Source organism: Oncorhynchus mykiss, chromosome 30, assembly GCF_057628025.1.
Source record: "Oncorhynchus mykiss isolate SJ-2025 chromosome 30, ASM5762802v1, whole genome shotgun sequence".
NCBI lineage: Eukaryota > Metazoa > Chordata > Actinopteri > Salmoniformes > Salmonidae > Oncorhynchus > Oncorhynchus mykiss.
In genome coordinates, this window is record NC_143051.1 from 18,613,450 (window position 1) to 18,627,764 (window position 14,315).

The 14,315-nt window shown below is 42.9% G+C and overlaps 1 protein-coding gene across 2 annotated transcripts in view; it reads left to right on the forward strand.

Moving 5' to 3' along the window:
- LOC110488045 (ribosome biogenesis protein bop1) overlaps positions 1 to 14,315 on the forward strand; it is a 179,859-nt gene that overhangs the window by 25,313 nt on the left and 140,231 nt on the right. The window contains exon 3 of one of the 2 annotated variants that reach the window (XM_036970800.2): positions 7,956 to 8,117. In XM_036970800.2, the coding sequence (XP_036826695.2) occupies positions 7,956 to 8,117 (162 nt within the window). The remainder of the gene's footprint in view (positions 1 to 7,955; positions 8,118 to 14,315) is intronic. The other variant, XM_036970801.2, reaches the window with a different exon arrangement.

A 14,315-nucleotide genomic window follows, 5' to 3' on the forward strand; every position in this document is an offset into this window, starting at 1 on the left:
CTGCTTCAACTTATAACACAAACAATTATACGTTTTCATGTCTTTATTGAACACTGTGTAAACATTCACAGTGCAGGGTGGAAAAAGTATGTGAACCCTTGGTTTTAATAACTGGTTGAGCCTACTTTGACAGCAATAACCTCAACCAAATGTTTTCTGTAGTTGCGGATCAGACCTGCAAAACAGTCAGGAGTACTTTACAAAACTGTTTCAGTTTGGTATTTGTGTGAACCACTCTCTTGAGGTTATGCCACAGCATCTAAATCGGGTTGAGGTCAGGACTCTGACTGGTCCACTCCAGAAGGCATATTTTCTTCTGTTGAAGTCATTCTGTTGTTGATTTACTATTGTGTTTTGGGTCATTGTTCTGTTGCATCACCCAACTTCTGTTGAGCTTCAATTGGCGGACAGATAGCCTTACATTCTCCTGCAAAATGTCTTGATAAACGTGGGAATTCATTTTTCTGTTGTTGATAGCAAGCTGTCCAGGCCCTGAGGCAGCAAAGCAGCTCCAAACCATGATGCTCCCTCCACCATACTTTACAGTGGGGCTGAGGTTTTGATGTTGGTGTTCTGTGCCGTTTTATCTCCACACATAGTGTTGTGTGTTCCTTCCAAACAACTCAACTGTAGTTTCATCTGTCCACAGAAATTGTGCCAGTAGCGCTGTGGAACATCCAGATGCTCTTTTGCTTACTTCAGACGTGTAGCAATGTTTATTTTGGACAGCAGTGGCTTCTTCCGTGGTGTCCTCCCATGAACACCATTCTTGTTCAGTATTTTACGTATCGTAGACTCGTCAACAGAGATGTTAGCATTTAGCTGACACTCGGATTCTTCTTAACCTCATTGATCATTCTGCGCTGTGCTCTTGCAATCATCTTTGCAGGACGGCCACTCCTAGGGAGAGTAGCAACAGTGCTGAACTTTCTCCATTTACATACATTTTGTCTTACTGTGGACTGATGAACGTCAAGTCTTTTAGAGATACTTTTGTAACCCTTTCCAGCTTTATGCAAATCGACAATTCTGAGATCTGAGATCTCTTTTGTTTGAGGCATAGTTCACATCAGGCAATGCCTCTTGTGAATAGCAAACTCAAATTTTGTGAGTTTTTTTTTATAGGGCAAGGCAGCTCTAACCAACATCTCCAATGTCGTCTCATTGATTGTACTCCCAGTTAGCTGACTCCTGACTCCAATTGGCTTTTGGAGAAGTCATTAGCCTAGGTGTTCACATTCTTTTTCGAACCTACACTGTGAATGTTTAAATTATGTATTCAATACAGACAAGAAAAAATACAATAATTAGTTGTCTTAGATGAAGATCAGATCTAATTTTATGAACCATTTATGCAGAAATCCAGATAATTCCAAAGGGTTCACATACTTTTTCTTGCAACTGTATAGTTGTAACGTCTTTGAATTGTTTGTAGCTCATTTTATAACTAATATTGACGTTGCTCATACCAGTTGAGGCACAGACCCTTGCCCAGCCCTGTTCTACCTGCCTGAGTACTGCTAGGAAGCACTGCTTCGTACATCAAGTGCCAATATCAGATGAAAGGGGGATACCTAGTCAGTTGTACAACTGAATGCATTCAATTGAAATGCGTCTTCGGCATTTAACCCAACCCCTCTCAATCAGAGAGGTGTGGAGGTCTGACTTAATCCACGTCTTTGGCGCCCGGGGAACAGTGGGTTAACTGCCTTGCTCAGGGGAAGAACGACAGATTTTTACATTTGTCAGCTCGGGGATTCGATCCAGCAAACTTTCGGTTACTGGCCCAACGCTCCTACCTGCTATTTCTGGTTTTATGTAAGTGCAATCCTTTGAAAACATTTGAGTAAATATTCACCAGGCTACTGCATAGACTAAAAAGACAATTCTATGGTAGTTACCTTTCTACTAGTAGTGTGGATTATATATAGAAATGTTCAGAATATAGACATTCCTTTTAAATTTATTTTTTTATGATACATTTAAAAAAAAAAGTTAATGTATTGACTTTAATGTGTTGACTTTGTTTATTTCAAGCATAATACATTTACTTTTAGGCCAGCTTTTCCTAAACTAGGGGTCGCAACCCCATGTGGGGTCACCTGATTTGAAAAGGGTGTCGCAAGAGAAACCCTGAAGTAAAATGGTTCTTTGTTCATAGAACAAACCTCCAGTAGCCGCTAGATGCGGTTGTAATAAACAGAGCGGTTTCTGTTTTTCTTCCTATAAATATGTCTGTCTGTTTTAACTGACAAAATATTAAAACCCCATCACTGAAAGATAGACTCTCAAGAACACGTATGTGTCTTGTGTTTCTTTCTACAATGCCCACAAGCCTCATTAGAACGTGGAGTTGACAAGACCAGGCACTAAATCAGACTGGAGAGAAAATATAATGAATTATGTTCTTTCCTACACAGAAGATTAAAAAAATATATTAGCTGATCGTCTTCTGAACTTCCTAATACATTTTTGATGCATTTCAGTAACTTCTTCAAACCATACTTCCTTCTGATTTAAATACCGTCAGAAGTACTGTCAGACTGATTTGAAATAGACCGTCAGAGCCCAAATTAAAGTAAACATTGGCTGTTGATTACATTAAGTTGAAGTTGGAAGTTTTGGCAAGTCGGTTAGGACATATGCTTTATGCATGACACAAGTCATTTTTCTAACAATTGTTAACAGACATATTATTTCACTTATAATTCACTGTATCACAATTTCAGTGGGTCAGAAGTGTATATACACTAAGTTGACTGTGCCTTGAAAATTCCAGAAAACAATGTCATGGCTTTAGAAGCTTCTGATAGGCTAATTGACCTAATTTGAGTCAATTGGAGGTGTACCTGTGGACATATTTCAAGGCCTACCTTCAAACTCAGGGCCTCTTTGATTGACATCATGGGAAAATCAGAAGAAATCAGCCAAGAAAAATTGTAGACCACAAGTCTGGTTCATCCTTCGGAGCAATTTCCAAATGCCTGAAGGTACCACGTTCATCTGTACAAGCAATAGTACGCAAGTATAAACATCATGGGACCACTCAGCTGTCGTACCTCTCAGGAAGGAGATGTGTTCTGCTTTCTAGAGATGAACGTACTTTGGTGCGAAAAGTGCAAATCAATCGCAGAACAACAGCAAAGGACCTTGTGAAGATGCTGGAGGAATCGGGTACAAACATATCTATATTCACAGTAAAATGAGTCCTTTATCAACATAACCTGAAAGGCCGCTCAGCAAGGAAGAAGCCACTGCTCCATAACCGCCATTAAAAAAGCCAGACTACGGTTTGCAACTGCACATGGGGACAAAGATTGTACTTTTTGGAGAAATGTCCTCTGGTCTGATGATACAAAAATAGAACTGTTTGGCCATAATGACCATCATTATGTTTGGAGGAAAAAGGGGGCAGGCTTGCAAGCCGAAGAACACCATCCCAACTGTGAAGCACGGGGGTGGCAGCATCATGTTGTGGGGGTGCGTTACTGCCGGAGGGACTTGTGCACTTCACAAAATAGATGAAATAATTGGGGGTGGGGGGAATGATGTGGATATATTGAAGCAACATCTCAAGACATCAGCCAGGAAGGTAAAGCTTGGTCGGAAATGGGTCTTCCAAATGGACAATGACCCCAAGCATACTTCAAAAGTTGTGGCAAAATGGCTAAGGACAACAAAGTAAAGGTATTGGAGTGGCCATCACAAATCCCTAACCTCAATCCCATAGAAGGTTTGTGGGCAGAAATGAAAAAGCATGTGCAAGCAAGGAGGCCTACAAACCTGACTCAGTTACACCAGCTCTGTCAGGAGGAATGGGCCAAAATTCACCCAACTTATTGTGGGAAGCTTGTGGAAGGCTACCCAAAACATTTGACCCAAGTTAAACAATTTAAAGGCAATGCTACCAAATACTAATTGAGTCTATGTAGACTTCTGACCCACTGGGAATGTAATGAAATTTATTTTAAGCTGAAAAAAATATTTCTCTCTACTATTAGTCTGACATTTCACATTCTTCAAATAAAGTGGTGATCCTAACTGACCTAAGACAGATAATTTTTACTGGGATTAAATGTCAGGAATTGTGAAACTAGAGTTTAGACAAATACATTTAAGGTGTATGTAAACTTCCGACTTCAACTTATCCATTCGCATGGTGGGGTAGCGAATAATGGGGTCGCTGGCCCCCAAATTGGGAAGCCCTGTTGTTGTAGGCAAAATGTCATCTTAATAAATATAAGTTTTGTTCTTGCAGTAAGATAATTTTTTTCAAAGGCATTTTCACCGCTTGTCATTATAACCAACTCACGTGTGTATGTCTACAACTCTAGATGAGTTATACACTGGATGAAATAACATTCAGCTTGTGTGGATTTCAACTTGCTTACTCTTTACTACCCCCTAGTGCATGTTGTATATACTATGAGCTTTTGACTCAAACCGCAACAGGCAAATTTATTTTCTATCGGTCCCACTGTCTGCTCTTGCCAGTCTTCCGTAAATCCCACATCTGCCTTTTAAACAAAACCTTTATGTAACCTTTATTTAACCAGGCAAGTCAATTTAAGAGCAAATTCTTAGTTACAATGACAGCCTGTTAAAAGGCCTGTTGTGCGGACGGGCTGGGATTATCTACCCATGCACCATCTACCCCCCTCACTCCATCTTCAGAAAGTCCAGACTCCTCTGTCAGAAGTGGTTTGCAAATAAGGATGGAGCCACTGTGACTATGGGAGGAGAACAGGATGGGGTTGATAGGTAGGTCCATTTGTCTGGTACTGGTGGAATAGTTGCTATATCAGTTAATTCTTCTTCTCTGTTGTGCTCAAAATTCCCTAGCTGTCATGCAAGGTGGGTGGGAATGACTTAATTTTATTATGTCAGCTTATCCTCCGGTCATCTTCATTGTCTCTTAATGTAGAACTGAGACTAGTCGCACATGAAAGATTATTTATCTTTATTGCTGCCATGCAGATTCCTGCATCACTCAACCCAAATACTGATCTTGGTTTTTATTTTGTCAAGTGTGCAGTCCTTCAAGTAAATGTGACCATGCCAAAATACGGAGACACAAACCTCTTGGGAGAGGAGGACAAGAAAAGGTTCAACTTAATTTTCTTTTTCTAAATTGTGTGTTTATATTATTGCAAAGGCACATTGGAACAAATGTGAAACCTTGAAACCATTGTCTGGAACTGCTGTGGTCTGGTAATGGGGAGGGGGGGGGGGGGTGGATGCATGCATTGTTCCCCACTCCAGCTTTTTAATCCATCCAGGCCCTGACTGAGACCCTGTGGTTTTCTTTTCTTTTTTCCCACTCTTCCCCCTGTTCCTGGACTCTTGTGATTTAAGGATCTGGGCCTTCAGCACACCAGGCAGAAGTTAATGTGGCTGCTGGAGGCTTTATGGTCCCTGGGAGAGTCCCCTGGTGCAGCGGTCGGACGTGGCCAGCTCACTCTGATCCGGCCAGCTCTGCTGTCGGCCGGCCGCTCGGTCCGCGCTCTCGGCGTGTGAGTGGGTGTGAGATGGAGATGAAATGGGGTTAGGGTGGAGGAAGGGGGAGATTAAGACTAGGGGGGGGGCTCATCTTACAGTAACCAGGAAGGATTTGCTCCTCATGCACCCACGCAGGAGCTCTGGTCTGCAGATGCGTCTGGGCCACTTCCACCAAGGGTGACACGCATGTCTCCTCCAGCCGTTAAATGTTTGGAGAGGAGGAGGGTTGTGAGGGCAGGGATCACATTGAGGGTACACTGGGCGGAATGGTATCCCCTTGTTAACAAAAAGGACAAGCACATCCCCATCACTTGATTTTGTCCATGAATCCACTTACCACTCCTCCCTGCTAACACAACTCCCACCCCTGTTACCTTTTGACAATTTGCCCTGGGCTCTATGTGAGGGTTGTGTACCAGAGAAGTTCACTCCAGGATGACCCCTCTCTCTGGTTGGAGGTTCTACAGCAGACAAAGCCAGGGACAGGGAGCCTAGGTGGGCTTATCGTTTAGGTTTTGCTCCCAATTAAGTGGAAGTGTGAACGGCCCAGAGAATGCTTTCTGACGGATTCATTCAGGCTTCACCCTATAACTCAGATTTTAGTTTCATAGTGATTTCAGAGGAAACAGTACGGTAATGGGGAACCTGGGGCCCGCCTGCGTCCGCCTCGGAGCGGAACCCATTGCTGGGAGCCAACAGACGTTTAAAAACAAGTTGTTGGCCAATGTGTGGAGGCTGACAGAGTGTGTCTGAACGCCTGTGTGTTGGCGTAGACGTGAATGTGCTCAGAACAGAAGGCCCTCAGGAGATTTGAGCCGGAGATTATGAATTTGACCGATTTATCAATAACGCAATGGTAAGCTGACACATTTTGGCTGTCAAGAGGTCACTACTTGGAGAATTTGTGGCATTACTTATGGGGCAACCGAATGGTCCTTGCCTTTTGGCTTCTTCTCCTGACTGACCCCGTGCAGTGCCTTCCTGTCCTCAGCCGCTCTCCTGACTGACCCCGTGCAGTGCCTTCCTGTCCTCAGCCTCTCTCCTGACTGACCCTGTGCAGTGCCTTCCTGTCCTCAGCCTCTCTCCTGACTGACCCCGTGCAGTGCCTTCCTGTCCTCAGCCTCTCTCCTGACTGACCCGTGCAGTGCCTTCCCGTCCTCAGCTGCTCTCTCCCACACTTCATCCTCGTCAGCGGTTGTGGTCAAATGGGCTCCGGACCAGGCTCAGCTGGAAGTCCAGTCCACTGCTGGTTTTCAAACTGCGTGATCCAATCTGCGAGCCTTTCTCTTTTGGCTGTTCCGTCGTACATCATCTGGACAAGTAATCTGTCGTGGGCTCTCGCTCTCTCTCTCTTCTGTCGCTCTCTTTTTCTCTCCATCTCTCACTGTCTCTCTCTCCACTCCTGCCCCACAACACTCCCCATCCCTGTTATAGTAAACAGATTGGCCTGGTCATCTCTCCCCCACAGACTTTTAGTGTAGTGAGGAAGCCTTACTCTTCGGTCTAGTCTTTTTAAAATTATTTTTATGTTTTTTCTTCTGTGTATTGGAGTAAACAAGCTTCTGTTTTGGCTTTCCTAAACTGCCACCTCTGCAAACCCACTTTACCTTGTTTGTGCAGTTCAGGGGGAGGCTACAGCAGAGAACTCTGATCTGACTGGAGTCTCCTGGGCGGCGAAAGTCATTCAGTATTAAAACTGGGCCCAGTCAGCTCTGTCTTGATGGGGATTTAACTAGGCATCAGGGAGGAAGCGTTTCACTTAGAGCTGCATGCCAAAAGATACCGGGACACACAGGAGGCATAAATCATAGCAGGTTACTCACCTGCCCGTCTCTGCCTCTAGGGGGATGAGACTGCAGCCTCAAAGAACTTCTCTTCCTCCATCCATCCCTGCCTCCCTTGTTTCCCTCTATCCCCTGGTTCCCGTAAAGAGAACTTTTGACTGCTCTGCCTTTGTGACTGATGGCTCACAGTAAAGCACGTCCAATGGTGGGTCCTTGCAGCCCCTTTATCCTCACCCTCCTTCCACTCACACAGGATGTGCCGTTCTGGTGCCTGTGTGTGTGCCTGTGTGTGTGCCTGTGTGTGTGTGTGTGTGTGTGTGTGTTATGCAGAGGAAGCTGTGTACTGAATGCAATAAATAAATGGGAATCCTAAAAGAAACTGTCACTGTGCCATATAGGACATAAAACGATCAATCGTCCCTTCAAGCCGGCGACAAGTTTTATTTCCTAAACAGCTTTTATTTTACTTATAGGTCAAAGTTGATTGGCTGTGCACATATCAGTTTTATAACCCCTTAGATAATTAGAAAGATATTATTTTAACATCCGCAAGGTTCTTTACCTTTTTTTGCCGACCATTAAAAATGTACCAGAACTTGAACACATGCAGATCAACATGTTGTGAACAGTGTTCTCTAATATAAATTCCTTGGTGTCTTGTTTTCATATTAGCAGCAAGGCAAAAAAACTGCATCAAAGGAGAAGAGGAAGATGAAGAAAGGCAAGGGAGGCGCCATTGATGGCAGAGGAGAGAAGGGACTGACCACCACCTTCCAGGGATTGGCCACCGCCCAGCCGGGGGACGAGTATGAACACGACACCTCCGATGAAGAGGTAAGGTTTAATGTCAGTCGACTCGATACCCAATCATAGAAATGCTGCTGAGACAAACCTACATTTGTTTTCTTCCAGTGGGCATCCTTTTTATTTGACTAGTCATTTGACTAGCACTTCTTTTAGATTTATTTGGATGCTTAACAAATTGGGGATTCAGCATGGAAATAAGATTTGCACTCATCGGGCATGATGTGCTGTTCCTCACCGACCCAGTCCAGAGTTAGTTGGGAGGTTGTCGTAATGTGCTTTATCAGAACCCTCATATGTATTAATTGTTTGTATGAAATGTGAACAGCGACATATCCACCAGTCAGAATATACACATATTTTCTATTGGACTATTCATGGGTTGCACGTTACGTCACAATATTGTTTTGAACCTTTGTTTTAGGACTGATGCCCAACTGAACGTTCTACAGTTTATTACTGTGGCTTCTAAAGAAGGCAAATAATTAGTAGGGAAACCTTTTGTCATCATTTTGATGTTTTCAGAGTGACTTTAGATGCAGTATGATGTTAGCTAGCTAAGATTGAGGGGAGACTTCCAGATTTTAGCTGGCTAATGTTAGCATTGCTAACTATTTTTGACAAACTTTTCTTGCCATTGCCATTTATCTAAGGTACATTTCACAATGTGATGATGATGGAAAAGTTGTTTCCTACTAAATATGTGCCAACTTTAGCAATGACATCGTATTCCCAAGCCCCTATAGTGCAATTTAGATGAGTCAATCGCCTCCGTTCTACTTTTGAGCATCGATATGGCTGCGGCGCGTTGATAACAATGGCAAAGACGCAACCAGAAATAAGCAGCTCTCTGTTTGAGGCTCTAACAGAATGCAGAAGAACTAGGGGTAAATGTATTGAATGAATGGGTTTAGCAGATTGTAGTGAAACATGCACACTAACCACCATACATTGTTGTAGCTACAGTACAAGGGTACACTCCTGCTATAGTGTTTCCCTATTGCACTGCTGTTCTGTTCCCTGCAGTCTGGTGAACATGTTCTCCAGTCTGTAGACAGTCAGAGACACTAAACAGATTGGCTTTCACTCGCTCCTCATAAATGGGTTGAAATAGCAGACAGACACGGTGCTTTTATGGTGTTGCTGTTCAAGTCCGCTCAGAAGCAGCGAATGATGTAGTCGTGTGCTTCATGCCACCGTAACTGAGCAGGAGATCTGCAGGATGGAGAGGTTGTTTTTGGGGGGGTTATTGGCATGTTGGACTATTAAAGCATTCTTTTTGTACTCTGCTATTTAATTTACTGGGTCCATTGAGATGTGTTGAACCCTGCTGCCCTGTGGTTTAGATATTTTGCCAGGCCATACAACCTAGAAACCATCAGCCATCCAAATCTGATTTTGGCAATTGGCTCTGGGATGAGAAATATGTTGTAGCTAGTGAAGGGCCATATTGTTCTTGGGAAGGGATTTGCTTTTAAAAGAGAGGGCGGTGGGTTAAATGCCCTGTGAAATAACAGTACACAACTGGAATCATAACTGCTTACTTTATTTAGTTTATAAAGAGACTGAAGCAGAACTTTGAAGAGCTAAGGGAGTTTAAGAGACCAGTGGCATGTTTAAACAGAAGAGTTTTAGATTCAAGTCACTTCCTCCATAGTTTTGGGAATCCATGTGTGAGAGCAGGAACCCAACGGTGTCTGTGGTGGTTCTATGACTCGGGTCAGAGAGAGGTAGCACTAGATATTATCACGGTACTTAGGTGCCGATACGATATGTTCCAAACATATTTCTCACCATACGTCTGCTGCAGAGGGACGAGAAAGACTCATGTGAAAACGAGTTTTGATCAGTCGTTGAAATAAAAGTGCTGAAAACTAACTAGCTCACGATTTTAAACAGAAGATTGAGAACAAGCTACAAAGGAAAAATACTGGAGTTTTGGTGCAGGTACAACCGACTAATATTACTAAAGTAATATTGTGATATATCGGCAAAAATAATATCCTGATATGTAACTGTATCGATTTTATAAACTCAGCAAAAAAAAGAAACGTCCTCTCTCAACTGCGTTTATTTCCAGCAAACGTAACATGTGTAAATATTTGTATGAACATAAAATTCAACAACTGAGACAAGTACTACAGACGTGACTAACAGCAATGGAATAATGTGTCCCTGAACAAAGGTGGGGGTCAAAATCAAAAGTAACGTTCAGTATCTGGTGTGGCCACCAGCTGCATTAAGTACTACAGTGCATCTCGTCCTCATGCACTGCACCAGATTTGCCAGTTCTTGCTGTGAGATGTTACCCCAATCTTCCATCACGGCACCTGCAAATTCCCGGACATTTCTGGGGGGAATGTCCCTAGCCCTCACCCGCCGATCCAACAGGTCCCAGACGTGCTCAATGGGATTGCGATCTGGGCTCTTCGCTGGCCATGGCAGAACACTGACATTCCTGTCTTGCAGGAAATCACGTACAGAACGAGCAGTATGGCTGGTGGCATTGTCATGCTGGAGGGTTATGTCAGGATGAGCCTGCAAGAAGGGTGACACATGAGGGAGGAGGATGTCTCCCCTGTAACACACAGCTTTGAGATTGCCTGCAATGACAACAAGTTCAGTCCGATGATGCTGTGACACACCGCCCCAGACCATGATGGACCCTCCACCTCCAAATTGATCCCGCTCCAGAATACAGGCCTCGGTGTAATGTTCATTCCTTTGACGATAAACGTGAATCAGACCATCACCCCTGGTGAGACAAAACCGCGACTCGTCAGTGAAGAGCACCTTTTGCCAGTCCTGTCTGGTCCAGTGATGGTGGGTTTGTGCCCATAGGCGACGGTGTTGCCGGTGATGTCTGGTGAGGACCTGCCTTATAACAGGCTTACAAGCCCTCAGTCCAGCCTCTCTCAGCCTATTGCGGACGGTCTGAGCACTGATGGAGGGATTGTGCATTCCTGGTGTAACTCGTGCAGTTCTTGTTGCCATCCTGTACCTGACACAAACGACAACAGAGTTACACACGGACTAAACAAACATACAGTCAATAATACAATAGAGAAAGTCTATATACAGTGTGTGCAAATGAGGTAGGATAAATGGGGTGAGGCAATTAATAGGCCATAGTGGCAAAATTATTACAGTATGATGAATTAAACACTGGGGTGATGTGCAGAATATGATTGTGCAAGTAGCGGTACTGGGGTGCAAAGGAGCAATAATAAATAACCAATATGGTGATGAGGAAGTTGGATGGGCTATTTATAGATTGGCTATGTGCAGTGATCTGTGAGCTGCTCTGACAGCTGGTGCTTAAAGCTAGTGAGGGAGATAGGAGTCTCCAGCTTCAGTGATTTTTGCCGTTTCTTCCAGTCATTGGCAGCAGAGAACTGGAAGGAAAGGCGGCCGAATGAGGAATTGGCTTTGGGGGTGACCAGTGAAATGTACCTGCTGGAGCGTGTGCTGCGGGTGGGTGCTGCTATGGTGACCAGTGAACTGAGATAAGGCAGGGCTTTACCTAGCAACGACTTATAACCTGGAGCCAGTGAGTTTGGCGACGGATATGAAGTGAGGGCCAGCCAACGAGAGCATACAGGTCGCAGTAGTGGGTAGTGTATGGGGTTTTGGTGACCAAACGGATGGCACTGTGATAGACTGCATACAATTAGCTGAGTAGAGTGTTGGAGGCTATTTTGTAAATGACCTCGCCGAAGTCAAGGTTTGGTAGGATGGTCAGTTTTACTAGGGTATGTTTGGCAGCATGAGTGAAGGATGCTTTGCTGTGAAATAGGAAGCCGATTCTAGATTTTATTTTGGATTGGAGATTTTTTTATGTGAGTCTGGAAGGAGAGTTTACAGTCTAACCAGACACCTAGGTATTTGTAGTTGTCCACATATTCTATGTCCGAACCGTCCAGAGTAGTGATGCTGGTCGGGCGGGTAGGTGTGGGCAGCGATCGGTTGAAGATCATGCATGTAGTTTTGCTTGCATTTCAAAAGCAGTTGGAGGCCACGGAAGGAGAGTTGTATGGCATTGAAGCTAGTCTGGAGGTTAGTTAACTTTTTGGGATGGGGGGCGGTATTTTGCTAGGATATGCATATAATTGGTAGATTTGGATAGAAAACACAAGTTTCTAAAACATTTTTTTTTTTTTTTGAGTATAACAGAACTGAAATGGCAGGTGAAATCCAGAGGACAACCCCTCCCCAAACATGCTAATCCTACCACTGATTTCAATGGCTGGCACTTTTATAATAAGGTGAAATCGTGCCCGATTGCAGTTCCTCAGGCTTCCACTAGATGTCAACAGTCTTCAGAAAGAGTTTCAGGCTGGTTTTTGGAATAATTAGCCAGAAATTGAAGTTTTCTAGGTGGCTCTCATTTTGGCTGTAGCGCGTGAATGCTAGCGCATTCTTTAGTATTTTTCTCCAGTAAAGACTAACGATTCTCCATCTTAAATTTGATCGTTTATTTGCGTTTTAGGGTACCTAAGTATTGATTATAAACGTTTGGGATTCATTTTGTATGCATTTTGAAGGAGGGAAAACGAGTGGATTATTGACTGAAGCGCGCCAGCTACACTGAGTTTTTATGGATATAAAGAAAGAGTTTATCAAACAAATGGACAATTTGTAATGTAACTGGGTCCTTTTGGAGTGCCAACAGAAGAAGATCTTCAAAGTTAAGGCATATATTATATCGCTATTTCTGACTTTCGTGTCGCAACTCTCTGGTTGAAAATTATTTGTTATGCATTTGTGTGCTCGGCGCTGTCCTCAGATAATCGCATGGTTTGCTTTTGCTGTAAAGCCTTTTTGAAATCTGACACGGCGCCTGGATTAACAACAAGTTAAGCTTTATTCTGATGTATTGCACTTGTGATTTCATGAAAGTTTTTAATATTTATAGTAATTTCATTTGAATTTGGTGCTCTGCAATTTCACCAGCTGTTGGCCAGGTGGGACGGTAGCGTCCCACTGATCCGCAAGAAGTTAACACCCCGGCCATCCTACAATCTAAGCTTGATGCTCTAAATCTCACACAAATTATCAATGAACCCACCAGGTACAACCCCAAATCCGTAAACAAGGGCACCCTCATAGATATCATCCTATCCTTTTGAACGATTTGGGCTATAGACGGTGAAAAGGGTATTTTATATTTGAACTATTTGGGCTGTAGACGGTGAAAAAGGTATTTTATGTTTGAACTATTTGGGCTGTAGACGGTGAAAAAGGTATTTTATGTTTGAACTATTTGGGCTGTAGACGGTGAAAAAGGTATTTTATGTTTGAACTATTTGGGCTATAGACGGTGAAAAAGGTATTTTATGTTTGAACTATTTGGGCTATAGACGGTGAAAAAGGTATTTTATGTTTGAACTATTTGGGCTGTAGACGGTGAAAAAGGTATTTTATGTTTGAACTATTTGGGCTGTAGACGGTGAAAAAGGTATTTTATGTTTGAACTATTTGGGCTATAGACGGTGAAAAAGGTATTTTATGTTTGAACTATTTGGGCTGTAGACGGTGAAAAAGGTATTTTATGTTTGAACTATTTGGGCTATAGACGGTGAAAAAGGTATTTTATGTTTGAACTATTTGGGCTGTAGACGGTGAAAAAGGTATTTTATGTTTGAACTATTTGGGCTGTAGACGGTGAAAAAGGTATTTTATGTTTGAACTATTTGGGCTATAGACGGTGAAAAAGGTATTTTATGTTTGAACTATTTGGGCTGTAGACGGTGAAAAAGGTATTTTATGTTTGAACTATTTGGGCTGTAGACGGTGAAAAAGGTATTTTATGTTTGAACTATTTGGGCTGTAGACGGTGAAAAAGGTATTTTATGTTTGAACTATTTGGGCTGTAGACGGTGAAAAAGGTATTTTATGTTTGAACTATTTGGGCTGTAGACGGTGAAAAAGGTATTTTATGTTTGAACTATTTGGGCTGTAGACGGTGAAAAAGGTATTTTATGTTTGAACTATTTGGGCTGTAGACGGTGAAAAAGGTATTTTATGTTTGAACTATTTGGGCTGTAGACGGTGAAAAAGGTATTTTATGTTTGAACTATTTGGGCTGTAGACGGTGAAAAAGGTATTTTATGTTTGAACTATTTGGGCTGTAGACGGTGAAAAAGGTATTTTATGTTTGAACTATTTGGGCTGTAGACGGTGAAAAAGGTATTTTATGTTTGAACTATTTGGGCTATAGACGGTGAA